The sequence below is a fragment of the Halichoerus grypus genome, chromosome 6 (assembly GCF_964656455.1).
Source record: "Halichoerus grypus chromosome 6, mHalGry1.hap1.1, whole genome shotgun sequence".
Taxonomy (NCBI): Eukaryota; Metazoa; Chordata; class Mammalia; order Carnivora; family Phocidae; genus Halichoerus; species Halichoerus grypus.
In genome coordinates this window covers 115394619-115408773 of record NC_135717.1, presented here as the reverse complement: position 1 = coordinate 115408773, position 14155 = coordinate 115394619, and the positions used below count along the sequence as shown (strand labels likewise).

At 60.4% G+C, this 14155-nt stretch overlaps 1 protein-coding gene across 3 annotated transcripts; it reads right to left on the bottom strand.

The window, feature by feature from the left end:
* Positions 1-425: 425 nt before the first annotated feature.
* Positions 426-12979, bottom strand: CACNB3 (calcium voltage-gated channel auxiliary subunit beta 3). Of its 3 annotated transcripts, XM_036121146.2 has the most exons (14): positions 12941-12979; positions 6881-7038; positions 5511-5633; positions 5174-5296; positions 4611-4726; positions 4356-4420; positions 4118-4137; positions 3838-3918; positions 3575-3633; positions 3295-3404; positions 2843-2994; positions 2543-2638; positions 2257-2406; positions 426-1798 (listed from the first exon to the last, which is right to left on the bottom strand). In XM_036121146.2, the coding sequence occupies exons 1-14, from the start codon at positions 12960-12962 to the stop codon at positions 1484-1486; spliced, it is 1590 nt and encodes a 529-aa protein (XP_035977039.1). In that variant the 5' UTR covers positions 12963-12979; the 3' UTR covers positions 426-1483. The 3 variants fall into 3 exon arrangements, with proteins under 3 accessions (XP_035977039.1, XP_035977041.1, XP_035977040.1); XM_036121148.2 differs by lacking the exons at positions 6881-7038; positions 12941-12979 and adding an exon at positions 12659-12816; XM_036121147.2 differs by lacking the exons at positions 6881-7038; positions 12941-12979 and adding an exon at positions 9327-9578.
* Positions 12980-14155: the final 1176 nt, after the last annotated feature.

Genomic DNA, 14155 nt, shown 5'->3' with positions numbered 1-14155 from the left:
TGCCTTTGCTTGTGGCTCCCTCGTGGCCGAGTCCACTGCTCACGGGAGGTGCGGAGATGGGGACCAGGGGCCGGAGCTGGGGCCACTGAGCTAGGTGGTGGGGAGAGGGCTACAGAGCCGGGCAAGTACGTGGAGTTCAAGTTACAACGACTCTTGGGCCTTTCGGACCTGAGGTAGGGACAGTGTAAGGCTGTGACTAAGCCTCTTCCCCACCTCCCTGAACAGGTCCCTTCTGTGCTGCCGAATGTTTTCCTCCCGGCCCCTGGGTGTGAGGGGGGGCCTGGGAGCATCGTGCCTCCTGCAGCTCTGTCCTTGTTCCCTTCCCACTCAGTGGCTCCTTTGTGAGAGCCACTCTCTCCGGACTCGGACTGCGCAGTGACGAACTTGGCCCCCTGAGTCGGCAGACACAGAACAGGAGCCTGCAAGACTGTGCATGGTGTTTATTAGTGATGACTGTGAGGTGGGGGTCTTGTGGAACATGCTCTGTAGGTCACACGCTAGAGCCATAAGGCAAGGGTAGTTGGGTAGACAGGGCCTCTGGGGGCTGTCCACTGTGTCCTCTCTCTCCCCATCTAACCCTAACTTAACAAGCAGCAGCTATGAATCAGCAAATAAAGTTGGGCCCATATTCCCCAGGAGGCATGAGGGCCAAGAACAGAAATGACAGGATGCAAGAGCAAAAGAATGAGGGAGGCAAGGAGGCCCCCGAAGCTGTTCCATACAGTCTCCGCTGTTCACGCCCTCCCTTCCCAAACCCCCAATCGGGCTTGGCTCCTGTCTGCCACCCGTCTGGCTTGACCATGCTCCGGTCTCTGGTGCTGTCAGACGTTAGCCTTCCCAGCAGGTGAAGAGAGCTGCTGGGGAGCCTCTGGGCCCAGCCTCGCCGGCCGACTGCTCCAGCCTTGTGTGCGGTGCCTCGCCCCAGCTGATGGACGGGAGCGTCACCCTGTTGGGCTCTGATTGTCTCATTTCTAACGTGTGGCAGTGAGGTGAGTGGAGGGCCTCGGACCCCAAAGCACAACCCCTGAGTCCCTTGACTGTTAGGACTCGTGCCTGCTCAGGGACCTTGTTTCTTCCTCATGCCATGCTGCCCACACACCCCCACCCTCTTGTCACTTTGAGGGGGCATCCCTTCCCTGAGTCTGGTGGGAAGGCCCTGGCGAAGGGGATCCTGGCCTGAGGGCACTGCCCGGGGGAGGGGGGGTGGCAGCTTCTTGTGCAGGAGAGGAAGGTGCCGGGGTGCAGCACACACAGCTAGTACCTGGGATGGGAGCCTAGGGGGGTCACTGTGCCCAGGAGGTAAGGGGGCTCCCTGCTTCTCCAGAACCTTGGGACCACAGGCAGCCCTGGAGCTGGGGCTGGGCAGGGGGTTGTGGGGGCTGAGCCTAGTGCCAGCCTAATGCCAGTCTACCTCCATCCTGCCTGGAGTGGGCACCCCAGCCGGCTGCGCCTGCGCCTGCCAGGGGAGGGCAGCAGGAGGCGCTCAGTAGCTATCCTTGGGCCAGGGCCGGTTGCGCTGCCAGTTCCGGTCGTTGTGGTTGTGCTCCGAGTCCTGGGCTAGGAGCCGGTCCTGGGGGTCGTGCCCGTTAGCACTAGGGAGCCCCGAGGTGTGTTGGCGGTGAGGCTGGTACAGGTCCTGGTAGGCGTCCGCATAGTCCTCCTCCAGGTGGCGGGAGCTACGCTGCGAAGACCCTGTCCAGGCTTGGCGGGAGCTCTCGCTGGCCTCGTCTGAGGGCATCAAGCTGTCCCGCTCCAGGGGTGAGTGCTCCTCGCCGCGCTCCCCCAGCAGCTGCTGGTTCTGGGGGCAACACAACAGCTCTAAGTAGGTGGGGCAGACCTCGCAGGGCCTCCCTCCCACATCTAGTGGGGTGGGGGTGGGGGATTCTTCCCCCTCAACTCTCAGTTCCTGGATACAGGAAATGGTGCGAGGAGGGAGAAGCATCTTCCACTTGAGACATGGAAAACCGGAGCTTTGGACTCCTGCAGAATTCAGGCTCTGCCTTCAAGACAGACTAAGTGAAAGAGCGTGTTTCTTCTGAGCTCAGAAAAGTAACCTCAGATTACCCATCTCATTGATTTCTTCCCTCTCTCATCAGGGAGTTCCTTTGCCCATCTGCCCTAGCTCTGTACAGCAGAGCTGAGTTCTCCAATCCTTTGGCCTTCGAGCTGGAGGCCAAGGACAATCCTCTGGGCCAGGAGGGGACAGTGCTTTGGCTGGCTTAGCCTGAGCATCTGTGCCCAATTGGAAATGGGTACCTGAAGTCCGGGGATGGCACTGGGAGGACCCAGAAGTCCAGGGCCAGGGGCTGGGTGGTGGGTGGCCCTCCAGTAAACCTCTAGGTACTCAGCCAGGTGCTCACAGGCATCCTCCAGCTGGTTCTCATCCAGAATCACATCAAATGACTCCTGGCGGGGAGAGGGAAAGCAGGGAGATGGGCTTCCTCTCAGTAGCGGCCCCCCACCCATCTCCAACACTCCCCCAGCCCTGGAAAAGCAAGAGTGGGCACAGCAGTCTACCTGTGTCGCTGACCCAGGCACTCACCGGTGGGCACTGAACCAGCTTATCATAAGCCATCATCTGTACTGTCAGGTGCTTCATCTGTGACTTGCCCCGGGAGCGGATGAGGCGCTGGAGGACCTGAGGGGGAAGGGCAGGGCTGGGCCTGGAAAGAACTGGGCCCGTCCCCCACTTGTGACAGAGCATCAGGAGCAGGTGCGGACGATCAGGAGGGGGCAGCGGGGAAAGGGAACCCAGGAGTCCCCAGGCAGGGACCGAGTGGAGTTGTACCGCATGGTGGGAGGGCAGCCCCGTGGACCGCCTCCATCGCCACTGTCGATGTACCTTTGGTGAGGATACTTTGACAAAGACGATGATGGGCGCCAGTGAGGTCTTGGCCAGCTGTGCCGGGTGGTTGATGGTGTCAGCATCCAGCACTACGAGCTGCAGGGATTTGGCCAGCTCGAATATGCGCTCGATCTCACTCTGGACTTCCGCTGTGGGGGGGCAAGCGAGCCGTGATGCTCACCGTGGGGCTCCACCTGCTTCTTCCTCCAGCGGGGCTGCAGGCACTCCCGGGTGGTGGATGGGAAGGCACCGGAGGGAGAGGGTACTCATCAAGGCCCCCGGGGCAAGCAGAGAAACAGGGAACCGGGGTGACTGGGATGGTTCTCGCCAGTCCTGGGGCAGGTAGAGGAGCTGGGCAGGACTGCAAGGTGCCAGGGAAGAGGAAGGTAGGAGGAAGGGTCTCACTAACGCTCGAGCAGGCCGACAAGCAGGAGACCGGGACTTCTCACCAATGCTGGAGCGGGCGGAGGAGCGCTCAATGATGGTCCTCTTGCCGGGGTTGTTGAGCACAGATCGCTTTGCCAGCGAGAGGTCCGCTGTGACTCGGGTGATGGAGATCCTGGGGTCGGGGTGGAGAATCACAGCCCAGCTCTAAATTTCAAGCCTTAGGCCTCTCCTTACCCAGGTCCCACTAACTGTCTCTTTAGAGAAGACCTGGCTGCAGGCACCTGGAAGGAGATAATGATCTTCTCCCAGGTTCTCATGCCACCTGAGGCCAGAGCAGCTTACCTGCCATCAAACCTATGTTTGAGGAAGTCGAAGAGAGCCTTCTGCATCATGTCTGTGACCTGGGTGGGAGGGGTGAGGGGAGAGGCATGCGACTGACTGGGGGGCCTCTCGGGGAGAGGCAGCATCCCTAGGCCTGGCCCTGGAGCCCGCCCCCTCCACACACAGAGCTGATGAGGGGAGAACACCCCCTCCCACCGTCCCTGCGGCCTTCCCATGGCAGGCTGGGTAGGGGCAACTCTTTGGGGTCAGGGACCTTCTCTCACCTCATAACCTTTCAGAGAGGGTCCCACCAACACCACAGGCCGCATGGAGGGCACCACATCATACGGGGGAACGTGTTCTGCCTGCAGGATTGACCTGAGGTCAAGCACGACCGTGGCCCTGTCGCCTGTCCTATGCCTGACTGCTGCGGGGCAGATTCAGAAGTTCTGGGCTCCCTCCCTTCTCTGTTCTCCTGCCCTTCCAGCAACGACTGCCCAGAAAGCTGTCCCCACAGCCGTAAGCCATGAGCCCCCCCCAGCCCAGATCCCTTTCTTGACTCACCTGCTTTTGCTTCTGCTTGGCTTTTTGGAAAAGGAAATAAAAGATTAAAGTTGGTGAAGGGGGGAAAGGCCCCAGGGGCACGGTATTCCCTTCCCCAGGGGAGACACTGGGTTTCTCTGAGCTCTTTTGGTCCCTCCACCAACCCCTTCCCACACAGCTCACCTGGGAACCGGCTCCCTTTTCCCCCTGTGTCTTAGTCACCCACCTACCCAAGACGGGCGGGTTGGGGGGAGGCTACCTAGAGATGGAGGAGGGGAGCGTCGGTTGCCAATGTCACTCAGGCTGGAGGGGTTCCCAGATCTCCTGAGAGCAGAAAGGGAGGTCAGTAAGCTTCTGTGTGCACACAGATTCTACACATTATTTAATAGTCGCATACATGTCCTTACATCTTAGCTAGTGGGGGAGGGTGTGTGCGACATCTGTGTATCTGCACGTGTGTCAGCTTCCCGGTACGAGGGGGGTATGTTTATGGAGTCACAAACCCTGCTCTCACCTGGCCTTCTGCTCCTGCTTGAGCCGGATGCTCTCCAGGCGCTGGGGGCTGGGGATGAAGGCGATGTCCCCACCCTCTTTCACTAGCCTCCCGATCCACCAGTCATTGCTGTACTTCTGGGGGAAGGGGCGGGGAGAGGAGGCACCCAGGCCTCAGTCCTGGCTCTTCAACGTGAAGGAGCCAGGGAGGCATTCAGAGAGTTGGTCTGAGGAAGGCAGCACGGAAGGAGGGGGGCGGGAGAAGGTGCCAGAGGGAAGGGCAACCAGGTTTGAGCCACCCAAGATTTCAGTGTGTGGCATCACTGATGTCACAGGGGACCTAAAAGGCAACTCATCTAACTGCTTGCTTTATACACATGGAGACTGAGGCCCAAGCCAGGTCTCAGAAGGATGGAGGCCCTGGGGATTGGGGTTTAGATATGAGGGGCATATGGGTGTGTGTTCTGGGTAAGAGCTGAGGAGTCTGGGGACTTGCTTATAGACTAAGACTGAAGTAAGAGGCATGAGAGCTGGGGCAAGAGCAGGGGAATTAGGTGGCTTCTCTTTGGGGTTGGGGTTGGTCACCTCTTTAATGTGCAGAAAATCTTTGGCCTCAAAGTTGACTCCAGAGCCCTGGACTGGGCACTCCTCATCCAGTACGCCACAGTAGCTGACATTGGTCCTCACAGCAAATGCCACAGGTTTGTGCTAGGGAATTTGGCCATCAGTGCAAGTGAGGGGAGATTCGCAGCACCCCTTCTAACTTCAGTGCCCCATTAGTAGAGGGCAGAGACCCCAACAGAACGCCCATGACACACACACACTCACACTCGTGAGCATCCCACCCACTGAGCCCGGGGGACTTAGGACTGAGCACAAGTTTCCACACAGCCTGGCCTGGCCTGCCCACCCAAGTTGATACCTTGGCCCTTTCAAGCTGCTGCTGAGCCTGGCTCTCCACTTCCCGCCGGGCACTCTCCCGGTCCTCCTCCAGGGAGACGTCTGAGTCCAGAGATGGGCGGCTGGTATAGGAGTCGGCTGAACCCTGGCATGGGGGAGAGGCTGTGACCCCTGGGCTCAGGTGTGAGGGGCACCACAGGCATCCTCTAAGCCCCCCTACAGTAACCCTAGCCCGCCCATGTCCACTCGGGTAGCTGGGCCCTAGCGGTCCCTTCCATCTCCCTGAGAAGGGCCCAGTGCCTCTGGGGCTGCAGGAAAGCCAGCCTAATCCATATGTGCTAAGATCTGGGCCCCTCCCCCCAAGCCTATTAATACTGCAGCCTTGAATAGAGCTTTCCCTTTCCTCCTTCCTCCCTTTCCTCCCCTCTACCCTGGCCTCTGAGGCAGAGTGAAGGGAGATGTGCTGAAGATGATATATTGGAGATGATTCTGAATCCAAAAGACCCAGCCCTCTTGCTCACATCAGCCTGCAAAGCAGGCTGGACCTTATCCCTTTAAAATGCGTGGCAGGAGTACAGTCAGCTGGGAACAGTCAAGAGACTCTGGTTGGCATGGCACTGGTCCTGAGTGTCAGGATAGGGCCATCCACCCCCTTAGATCTCATCTCCCCCAGTGCCTACCCTTCCAGGGAGGAGGACACAGAGCTGCCAACTCCTGGAAGTCACTTCCTCTCCACCCTCGCCGCCCCCACCTTCTTTCCTCTCACACCTGCTGGGGCAACTGGCCAGGTGTGGGCAGCAAACAAGACACGGACTGAGAAGGCAACACAAAGCTGTCTCCCTGGGCCCCAGTGAGGCTCCGCCACGCCTACCATCTGGCCCACATCTCCCCAGCCCTTCCCCAAGGGGATAGCAGCCCTAGAGGAAGGACCTGTCAGTGCCAGGCAACCCAGCCGAGGACCCTGGGGTGGTAGGGACGGGGTCTTTGGTAACCTGAGCCAGGAGAGTCTCCGAGTCCTGCCCACAGGAAGGGTCTTTGGGCAGGGGGTACATTTGGAGGGTTGCAGAGCTCACCATGAGGGAGGCCCTGAAGGAGACGCACAAATGAGCAAGGGAAGCTGGACCTCAGGACAGGAGATAGAAGTCAGGATGTCTGGGTTTCCCCCTGAGTCTAGGGGAAAGGGAATCTTTTGTTTTCTGCCTCAGTTTCCCCTCTTTATGATCAGAAGCCTGACGTGCTACTTCCATCAGTTCTGAGGTGCAGGTGGCAGAGATAAGATAGGGGCCTCGATAAGGGGTCCATGTGGGAGTGTGTGTGTGTGTGTGTGTGTGTGTGTGTAGGGAAGGGGTTTTTAGAATGTACTCAGACTGAGGAACACTCCTTCAAGCTCACCGTGCATGACCACTTAGAGAAGGCAGCGGAAGCCAGACTCTCAGTGGGGAAGACAAACTCACATACCGCCATGCCCTCTGCCCCAGCCCCACCATGGGCAAGAGGGCTGGTCCGCTGGCTATCGGTCCGGGGCCTTGAGCCGCAGCTAAAGACAACGTCTGTGGTAGACGGAAGGCAGGAAGATAGCACAAAGGGGAAAAAGCCTTTCATTTTACAGAGGAGTAGAGTCTGCCTGCTATTCCCCATCTCTCTTGAGAACAAAATAAGGCTGGCTTGACAGCAGGATAAAGAGCAGCTGAGCCCGGGAAGAAGCTTCGCACTGTCAGTGGAGTGGGGGGACGTCCTCGTAGGGGTCTTACACATAGGAGATGGCTGTCTAAAGTGAACAGGAGCCAGCGGGAAGAGAGGCAAGAGACGAGGCGGGATGACCACTCACTTTGATGAGTATACATCACATGCCTCCTAGATGTCCAGGCCTGTGCTGCCAGAGGAGTCTGACCTTCACCCTCTGCTCCACAGGCTCTCGGCCTAATTTCGTCACCTTAATGTCCCTGCCTGGGGCATCTGGGTCACCTGGCCTCTCGCCTCAGGATGGGAATGACAGGATCTGCCCCTAAATGTTTAATGAGTTGTGCTCCGAATGGAACCCCCCTCCGTTATTCCCAAGTCCTCGGAGCTCACCCATCTCTCGTGCGTGGGTACCACCTGGGAGGCCAGGGCCACCCTGCCAGTGTGCTCTGGGCTCTTGCCTCCCTCACCCCCCGTTATGCCGAAACAGCCAGAGGCTCAGTACTTTTGAGCTGCCAGGAGTTGGCACAGTGCCCTGGTGGTGCCCCCCTTGCCTGGGGAGTGTGTGGGCAGGCTGCAGCTCCACTCTTGCCTGGCACAGGGGAAGGAGAGGAGGGAGATGAGCCTGTGGATTTATTTAGAGCCTGATCTCCCTCCTACTGCTTCAGAGGGGGCCTCAGGGAGAGCAAGGAGCCAGGCAAGAGAAAGGGAAGTGGGGGAGGGTGATCCAGGAACCAGCAAGGGGTGCGGAGCCAGCGAGGGGGCAAGAGACTGCCCCAACACCAGCCACATGTCAGTCTTTACCTTGCAACAGCCTTTGCTGTCTCACCAGGGCTGGGAAAGAACCTTCTAGGGCCCTCCAGCCCCTCAGAGAGGTTCATTCTCAAGCTCACCTTGGCACCCTGGGCCATGTCAGCTGTCCCTTCAACTGTCAGAAAGAGGTGTCCACCAGAGCCTTGAAAATCATCTGCTCTAGCTGCAGTGTAATTAGCCCCAGAGGCCCAATGGGGAATTGGGCCCAGCAGGAGCCCAGTCCCAGAAAAGGACTGATAGCTGTCTACTCTGAACCCGAGGACTCCTGTATCCTGGGCTTGGCACCAAAAGATGGAAGAAAACGCAAATACTCCCCTTTTGACTGGAGGGCTCTACCCTCCACACCTATCAGGGACCCCTCCCAAGCCATCTAGTGGTCCTCTCCGAAGGAGGCCTTCATGCAGGAGGTTTGAGGGAAGGGACGGAGAAGCTGCTCCCCATCCTTGCCCCATCTTTCCAGGCACTCTCCCTGTTTCCTGAGCTCCGGGAATCACTGCCTAATGAGCTGATTTGTCTCAGTGGGTCAGGAGATAAAAGCAAAGAGAAGAATTAAATATTTATCAGTTGCCTAGTTCTCTGAGCAAAGAGCTTCCTCTCCATCCCCAGGCCCTCAGCCCCTCTGGCCTCACCTCCAGGCCCTCCATGCTGAGCAGGAGCTCAGGAAGCCCACTGCTCTGAGGATGCCTCAGCAGGAGGCGTGGAACGGATGGGGCTCAGTCAGCTGGCCCACCCATGTGCTGGGTGCCTAGTTTCCAGCCCGGGAGAGAAGCTGGGCTACAGGCAGGGTGAGGAAACAAGGCAATGCTCAGGGATGGCAGCAGAAGGGAATAATGGAGGTCCTCAAGTTTATGATCCTTCTGAGGCTGGTACCTGACTCTCTGATGTTCTCCTAGGCTCTAAATTTGTCCTTTACTTGAAGCATAGGAGGTCTGAATTCTCCTCCTCCCAGAAAGCTCCAGCTTCTCCTGTAGCTGCTGTGTTCAGACCCCGTCAGTCCTCCTTTGGGAGCTCCAGATGCTGCGTGTGCCCTCTTTACAGCCTCTGTGCCCTCAGCCTCCAGCCCTTCCTCCCTCTATCCTTCAGTCCTGGGCTCTGGAGCCACCTGCTTGAGCCTTTCCCCCACACTACCCCCGCCTTGCACACACCCTATACCCCTTGGTCTAGGACTGGGGTCCTGGGAAGCCCTGGGCATGAAAATCCATCTCCCCACTTTCCAGGAGCGCCCCCCCTGCACGCCCCGCCGCTCCACTGAGGCGTTTTTCAAAGTCCTGCACAGGGGAAGGGTCCAAGGGAGAAGAGAAGTCACCCCAACTTCCCCACCCCCACCCTCACCGTGGGCACTCACCGCCTCCGAGTCCTCAAACCCGGGCACGTAGGAGTCGTCATACATGGGGGAGTCCGGGTGGGGGGGAGCAAGCGGCGCCGGGGGCGGGAGCAGCCGGAGGCAGGGGCGAGGACAGCGGGCCGCGCCCGAGAGATGCCACCGAGCCCCGCAGCCCTGCGGGCGGCGGCGGAGAGCGAGAGAGCGCGAAGGAGAGAGCGAGCCGCGAAGACCAGCTGCTCGGAGCTCAAATCACCGCTCCCCCCACCCCCCCCCAAACCCTGCCGGTCCCACCCCGAGCGCGGCTGAGGAATCTGGCGCCGGCTCCTACAACAATAGTGCCCGCCCACCTGACCCCCTCCCCGGGAGCAGGCGAGGGCGGCGGCGGGGGGCGCCGGCCACCCGGGGAGCCCGCGACCGGCCGGGGAGAGGGTGGCCGGCCGCAGCCGGGGGGAAGGTGGGTCCCCAAGCACCTATGGGGCACAGGGGCGGCGGGGAGGAAGGGGAGGAGAGACTGCGGGCGGGGCGGATCCAGGCTCGGAGGAGGCGGGGCGAGGAGAGATGCGGAGACAGAGACGCTCAGCAACCCAGGAAATACTCCGCCGGGAAACAAAGGGCTGGAGCGGGGGAGGGGAGGGGGCGCGGAGATGGTACCCAAGCCGAGAAAGCGGAGGGTGCAGGTTGCGGGGAGGCAGGAGACAGAGAAAGGAGGGGTCGAGGCAGAGGGAGAAAGGGGGGGAGACAGGAAATTAGGGAGACTGGGGGAGCTCGGAGAGGCGGGGCGGGGGCGGGGGACGGGCGGCCGATGGGGGAGGGGCCCCAGGTGAGAGGGCGGCGTGTCTGGGCCTTAGCGGCCCAGAGACTCGGAAAACAAACCCGCAATGGAGGGAGGGAATGGGTTTGGCGACCCCAGGCCAATGTCGTGAAAGTAGCGCCTACCCCAACAGGTGCTCGGCCCCCTTAGGGCTGGGACCCTGCAAAGGGCCTTGTCGCTCAACCCGTGCAAAGGGGGAGGTTTTGGGTCCGGCCGCCCCACACCTGTTGCGCCAGCGGATTCCATCCTAGTCTGGCCAGGATGGGGGTTCCCTTCCTCACTTCCTTGCCAAGGACTGAGCCAGGCAGTGCCAAGGCATCCGTGGGAACTGGGGGAGGGAGGGGCTGTTTTAGGTGAGCCTAAAGGGAGGAGGAAAGAAACCGGAGGGTGGAGGTAGGGGGACTGTCGGGGCTGGGACAGAAGGTGGGATCCTGGCCACCCTGGGGTTGGAACAGGGTGGGGGAGAGGGCAAGACGAGCGAATCACTAGTGTGAGGCCACATTCCCTCCTTAGAGAAAGGATGGCGGTGGGGTGGCCGGTATCCGGGTTGGAGCCACGGGGCCGCTCTGCACCAGTCTCCTTCCCAGGGGCGCTGAGATGGGAGGTTAGAGACCGAGCAGCAGCCCTCCTCCTGAATAAACTTCCCCAAAGATCCACCCATTTGAGCTCCCTCCTTTCTTCCATCTCCTGAGCAACACTGTTCCTTTGAATTTTGATTACTTACCTGGCGCCCTCCCCCACCACTCGGGGGATGTGAGATAGAAAGAGGGTTACACTTGGTGCCCCCTGAGCTCAGTCCTTCTCCAGTCCCAGTTTCTCACACCCAGGAGGGTGAATCAGGAATCTGCTCATCGCTTTACCTTCCTGAGCTACAGGGGAGTCAGAAGACGGAAACCGACACGGTGTGATGAGGTCTAGGGGGGAAGCACTGCCCACGGGAGAGAAGACCACCCAACCCAACTGGCTTCCCCATTTATGTAACCTTGTTCATGTTCCATTGCCAAGAAAGAAGGAGAGAAGGGGCCTCATCTTAAGACTATCTTTAGTCTGCCTTTAGTCTGTCTACCCCTGTGAGTGGTGCAGCCCAGCTCTGCTTAGCATCTTCCTCCTGCTGGATTTGGCAGACAACTTTGTTGGAGCCCTACGGCCTGGCAAGCACTGTTGCGGGGGGCGGTGGGGGGAGCCGGCTTTCACAGTTCCCTCTGCTGAGTCCAGCACCATTGGGGGGTTGGTTATACATTGGATTCTTTGGTAGTGCCGGCTCCCAGACACTGTTCTTTTCACTTTCGTGCCCTCTTCCAGTTTCTCAGAATTCCTCGGATCCTCCTCTTTTATTCTCTGCCTCTTCAGTTCCTTCTGTTTTTCCAGAAGGGCAGAAAGGAGGCACGAGGTGTGAAAGAATAGGACCTTCAAGGTGCTCTCTCTCCTGGAAGATGATTCCAGTGAAGACAGCTGCTGAGGCACCTGCTTCTCTTCCCATCCCTGAATCTACTCTCCTGGTCTCTCCTTTTGGGACTCTTTCCACCACCAGGGGGTCCTGCGGTCCAGCGGATCTGCCATCAGCTTCACTCCTTCCTCACACATCTTGTTGTCTTCATCCCCATCTGGGACAGCGGCGTCCGAGTCTGCTTCTGAGGCAGGAGTTGCCATGCCAACCACCCCTGGGAGATGGGTTCAATTTTTCACACCTGGGCCCATCCCTTGGGTCTCACAGGAGCTTCAGAGCTGCTCTCCTTTCCTTATCTCTGAGTTGCTACTCAATGCCCCCTTCCATTTCTCACCTCACCCACACCTGCCTGCTCCAGTTCTCATGCCAACTTCCTGTCTTGAAACAAGACATGCGCCTGTCAGTAGCCATGTGGCCCCTAACCCCTTTTCTTTTCCGTGGCTGAGCATAAGGGGAGAGAGCGAGGGCACAAAAAGGATTCGAGGATTCCTGCTCTCCTTGTTCTAGGAGAGAGCTGTTAGACTGGCAGCTGGCTGGTAGCCAAGGCATGGACGCAGGACGTAGGGGTGACGGGGGGTGGGGGGACCTGGATAACCAACCAGGTTTGGGAGTTGGAGTTCTTCGGAGTCTCCAGAAGACATTCTAGCTTCTATAAGTGCACCAGGAAGCTGGACAGATCCTAATCCCTCTGCATTGAGTGGGGAAACTGAGCTAGTACCTCTGGGAAGTCCTTCTCCCCAGCAGTCTTTAAGATCTGGACCACGCCAAACCCCCCACATTCTAACTGCTAGGCTGCCCTCAGGGAGCCTGGAGAGGGGCACCAGGGGAGCTTGGTGGATCCCTCTTATCTCCTTCTTTCATCTAGCCCCTTTTCTGGCTCCCCAGGCAGCCTTCCCCTCCCATCCCAATCCCAGTGCTTAGAAGCCGCCCGCTCTGGTTGCTCCTTCCTTTCCTGCCCGCCTCTTCCACCCTTAGCCTCACCTCCTCGATCTTCCTCCCTCCTCATCACTGCAGTCTCCCCCAAATGCGGGCCCTCTTCCTAGCTTGGAGTGGGGGTCTCCTCCCACCCACTGGGGAGGGGGCCCCCGCGTTTACCTCATTCAGCAGGAAGGTTGCACTGGAGTCAGAAAAAGACATAGACCGGGCTAGCGGCCTTTCCCCCTCCCCCGGGCCAGGGGCTCCGAGGCGGGAGCAGGACCCGGCCGCCGCTCTGCACACTGGCTCCCGCCTGCACGCCTGGCCTCGCCCCACGCCCGCCCGGCTCGCCGCGGGCTCGCGTCCCTCTCTCCGGGTTCCCTCCCCCTTTCCTCCTCCTTCCCTCCCTCTCCCTCCCTCTCCCTCCCTTTCTCGCCGCCTCTGTCACTCTCTCTCTCCGACCTTTCAGTCCTGCTCTCTCCATTTCCGTCTCTTCTTCCTCCTCTCTACGGCGCGTGCTCTCTGTTTATCTGCGAGCCTCCCACTGTCCTTCGACCCCCACATCTCGCCTCCCTTCTCCGCCTCCCCCCTCCTCCTCCAGACGGCCCCCAGAAAAGGTAGGGGCTCTGGAGCTCCCACCGCCGCGGGCAGAAGGGCGGCAGTAGCTCCGGGGCTGCCCGGACCCCGGAGCTCTAGGCGGAAGGTTCTGGTCCCTCCCGACCCCCGCTCCATGCGCCCGCGCTCGACCCCGACCTCAGCAGGGGAAAGGATCGAAGGGAGGAATGCCCGTGTGCGGCTCGCTGGCCCCCGCGGCAAGGCGCCCCCTCCGGGGTCCGGGGAAGCCACGTGCGGCCACCTGTCCCCGACCCAGACCCTGCGTCTCCAGCGCGTCGGGGAGTCTCTCGATCTCCCCTCTCTCCCGGGTCTCGGCGCCGCGGACTCAGCCCGCGAAGGCGCGGGGTGAGGCGAGGCGAGGCGAGGCGGCTCCTCCCCGACCGGCTGCAGCGCCCCCTAGGCTCACTCGCTCGGTGGCCGCACACGCCCTCCAGGTGGCGGCACCCGCCCGGGGGTCCAGCGTGTCGGCCGGCTGGGGGCCAGCCCTGCCAGCAGGAGGCGCTGCCCTGGCCGGAGCGGAGGGGGCGCTGCTCGCAGCCAGACCCCCACCGAAGCCAAGGCCGAACCCCTCTCCTCTTTTCCAAGAACAGCGGTCCCACTGGTCGGACCCCCAGTATGGGACTCCAGGCTGCACTCTGTCTCCACCCCCTGCAGCCCCCGTAGGATTCCCTTGAGACCCTTGGCTTCTCTGGGGCCTTAGACAGCTCCTACCTCCATGTTGGTCTCCAGGGGCGCCCCCGCTGAGCCCAGCAGCTTCCCGGCCCCGCCTGGGCAGCTGGGAGTACAGAGTCGCCGGACCGCTGCTCCGGTCAGTACCCCCTCCGCCCCCTTCGGCGGGCACGTCAAACAGGACAAGCCCAAGTTCTGGGGGGGAGCGGGGGGGTAGCCCCGGCCGGCTCTCTCCCTGCACCCTTCCAAGCGGATCAGCCTCTCATTGGTCCTTCCACACCCCCAACACCCCTAGGCCGGACTCTTCTGTGTACCCAAGACGGTGACTAAAAGGGAGGGGGCGGCCGAACCCCTCGCGGAGACAGACACGCCCTGATGCTGAGTGACAGGAGT

What these genes read in the sequence shown, in the direction of transcription:
- CACNB3 (XM_036121146.2), bottom strand. Translation starts at nt 12,962, where the DNA reads ATGGAGAGAGCAGGACTGAAAG. An exon ending in CTCCCCTCCTCCATCTCTAG is followed by an intron (nt 4,138 to 4,355) that starts GTAGCCTCCCCC and finishes TTTTCCAAAAAG; the next exon opens with CCAAGCAGAAGCAAAAGCAG. An exon ending in CTCCGCCCGCTCCAGCATTG is followed by an intron (nt 2,995 to 3,294) that starts GTGAGAAGTCCC and finishes GCCCCCCCACAG; the next exon opens with CGGAAGTCCAGAGTGAGATC.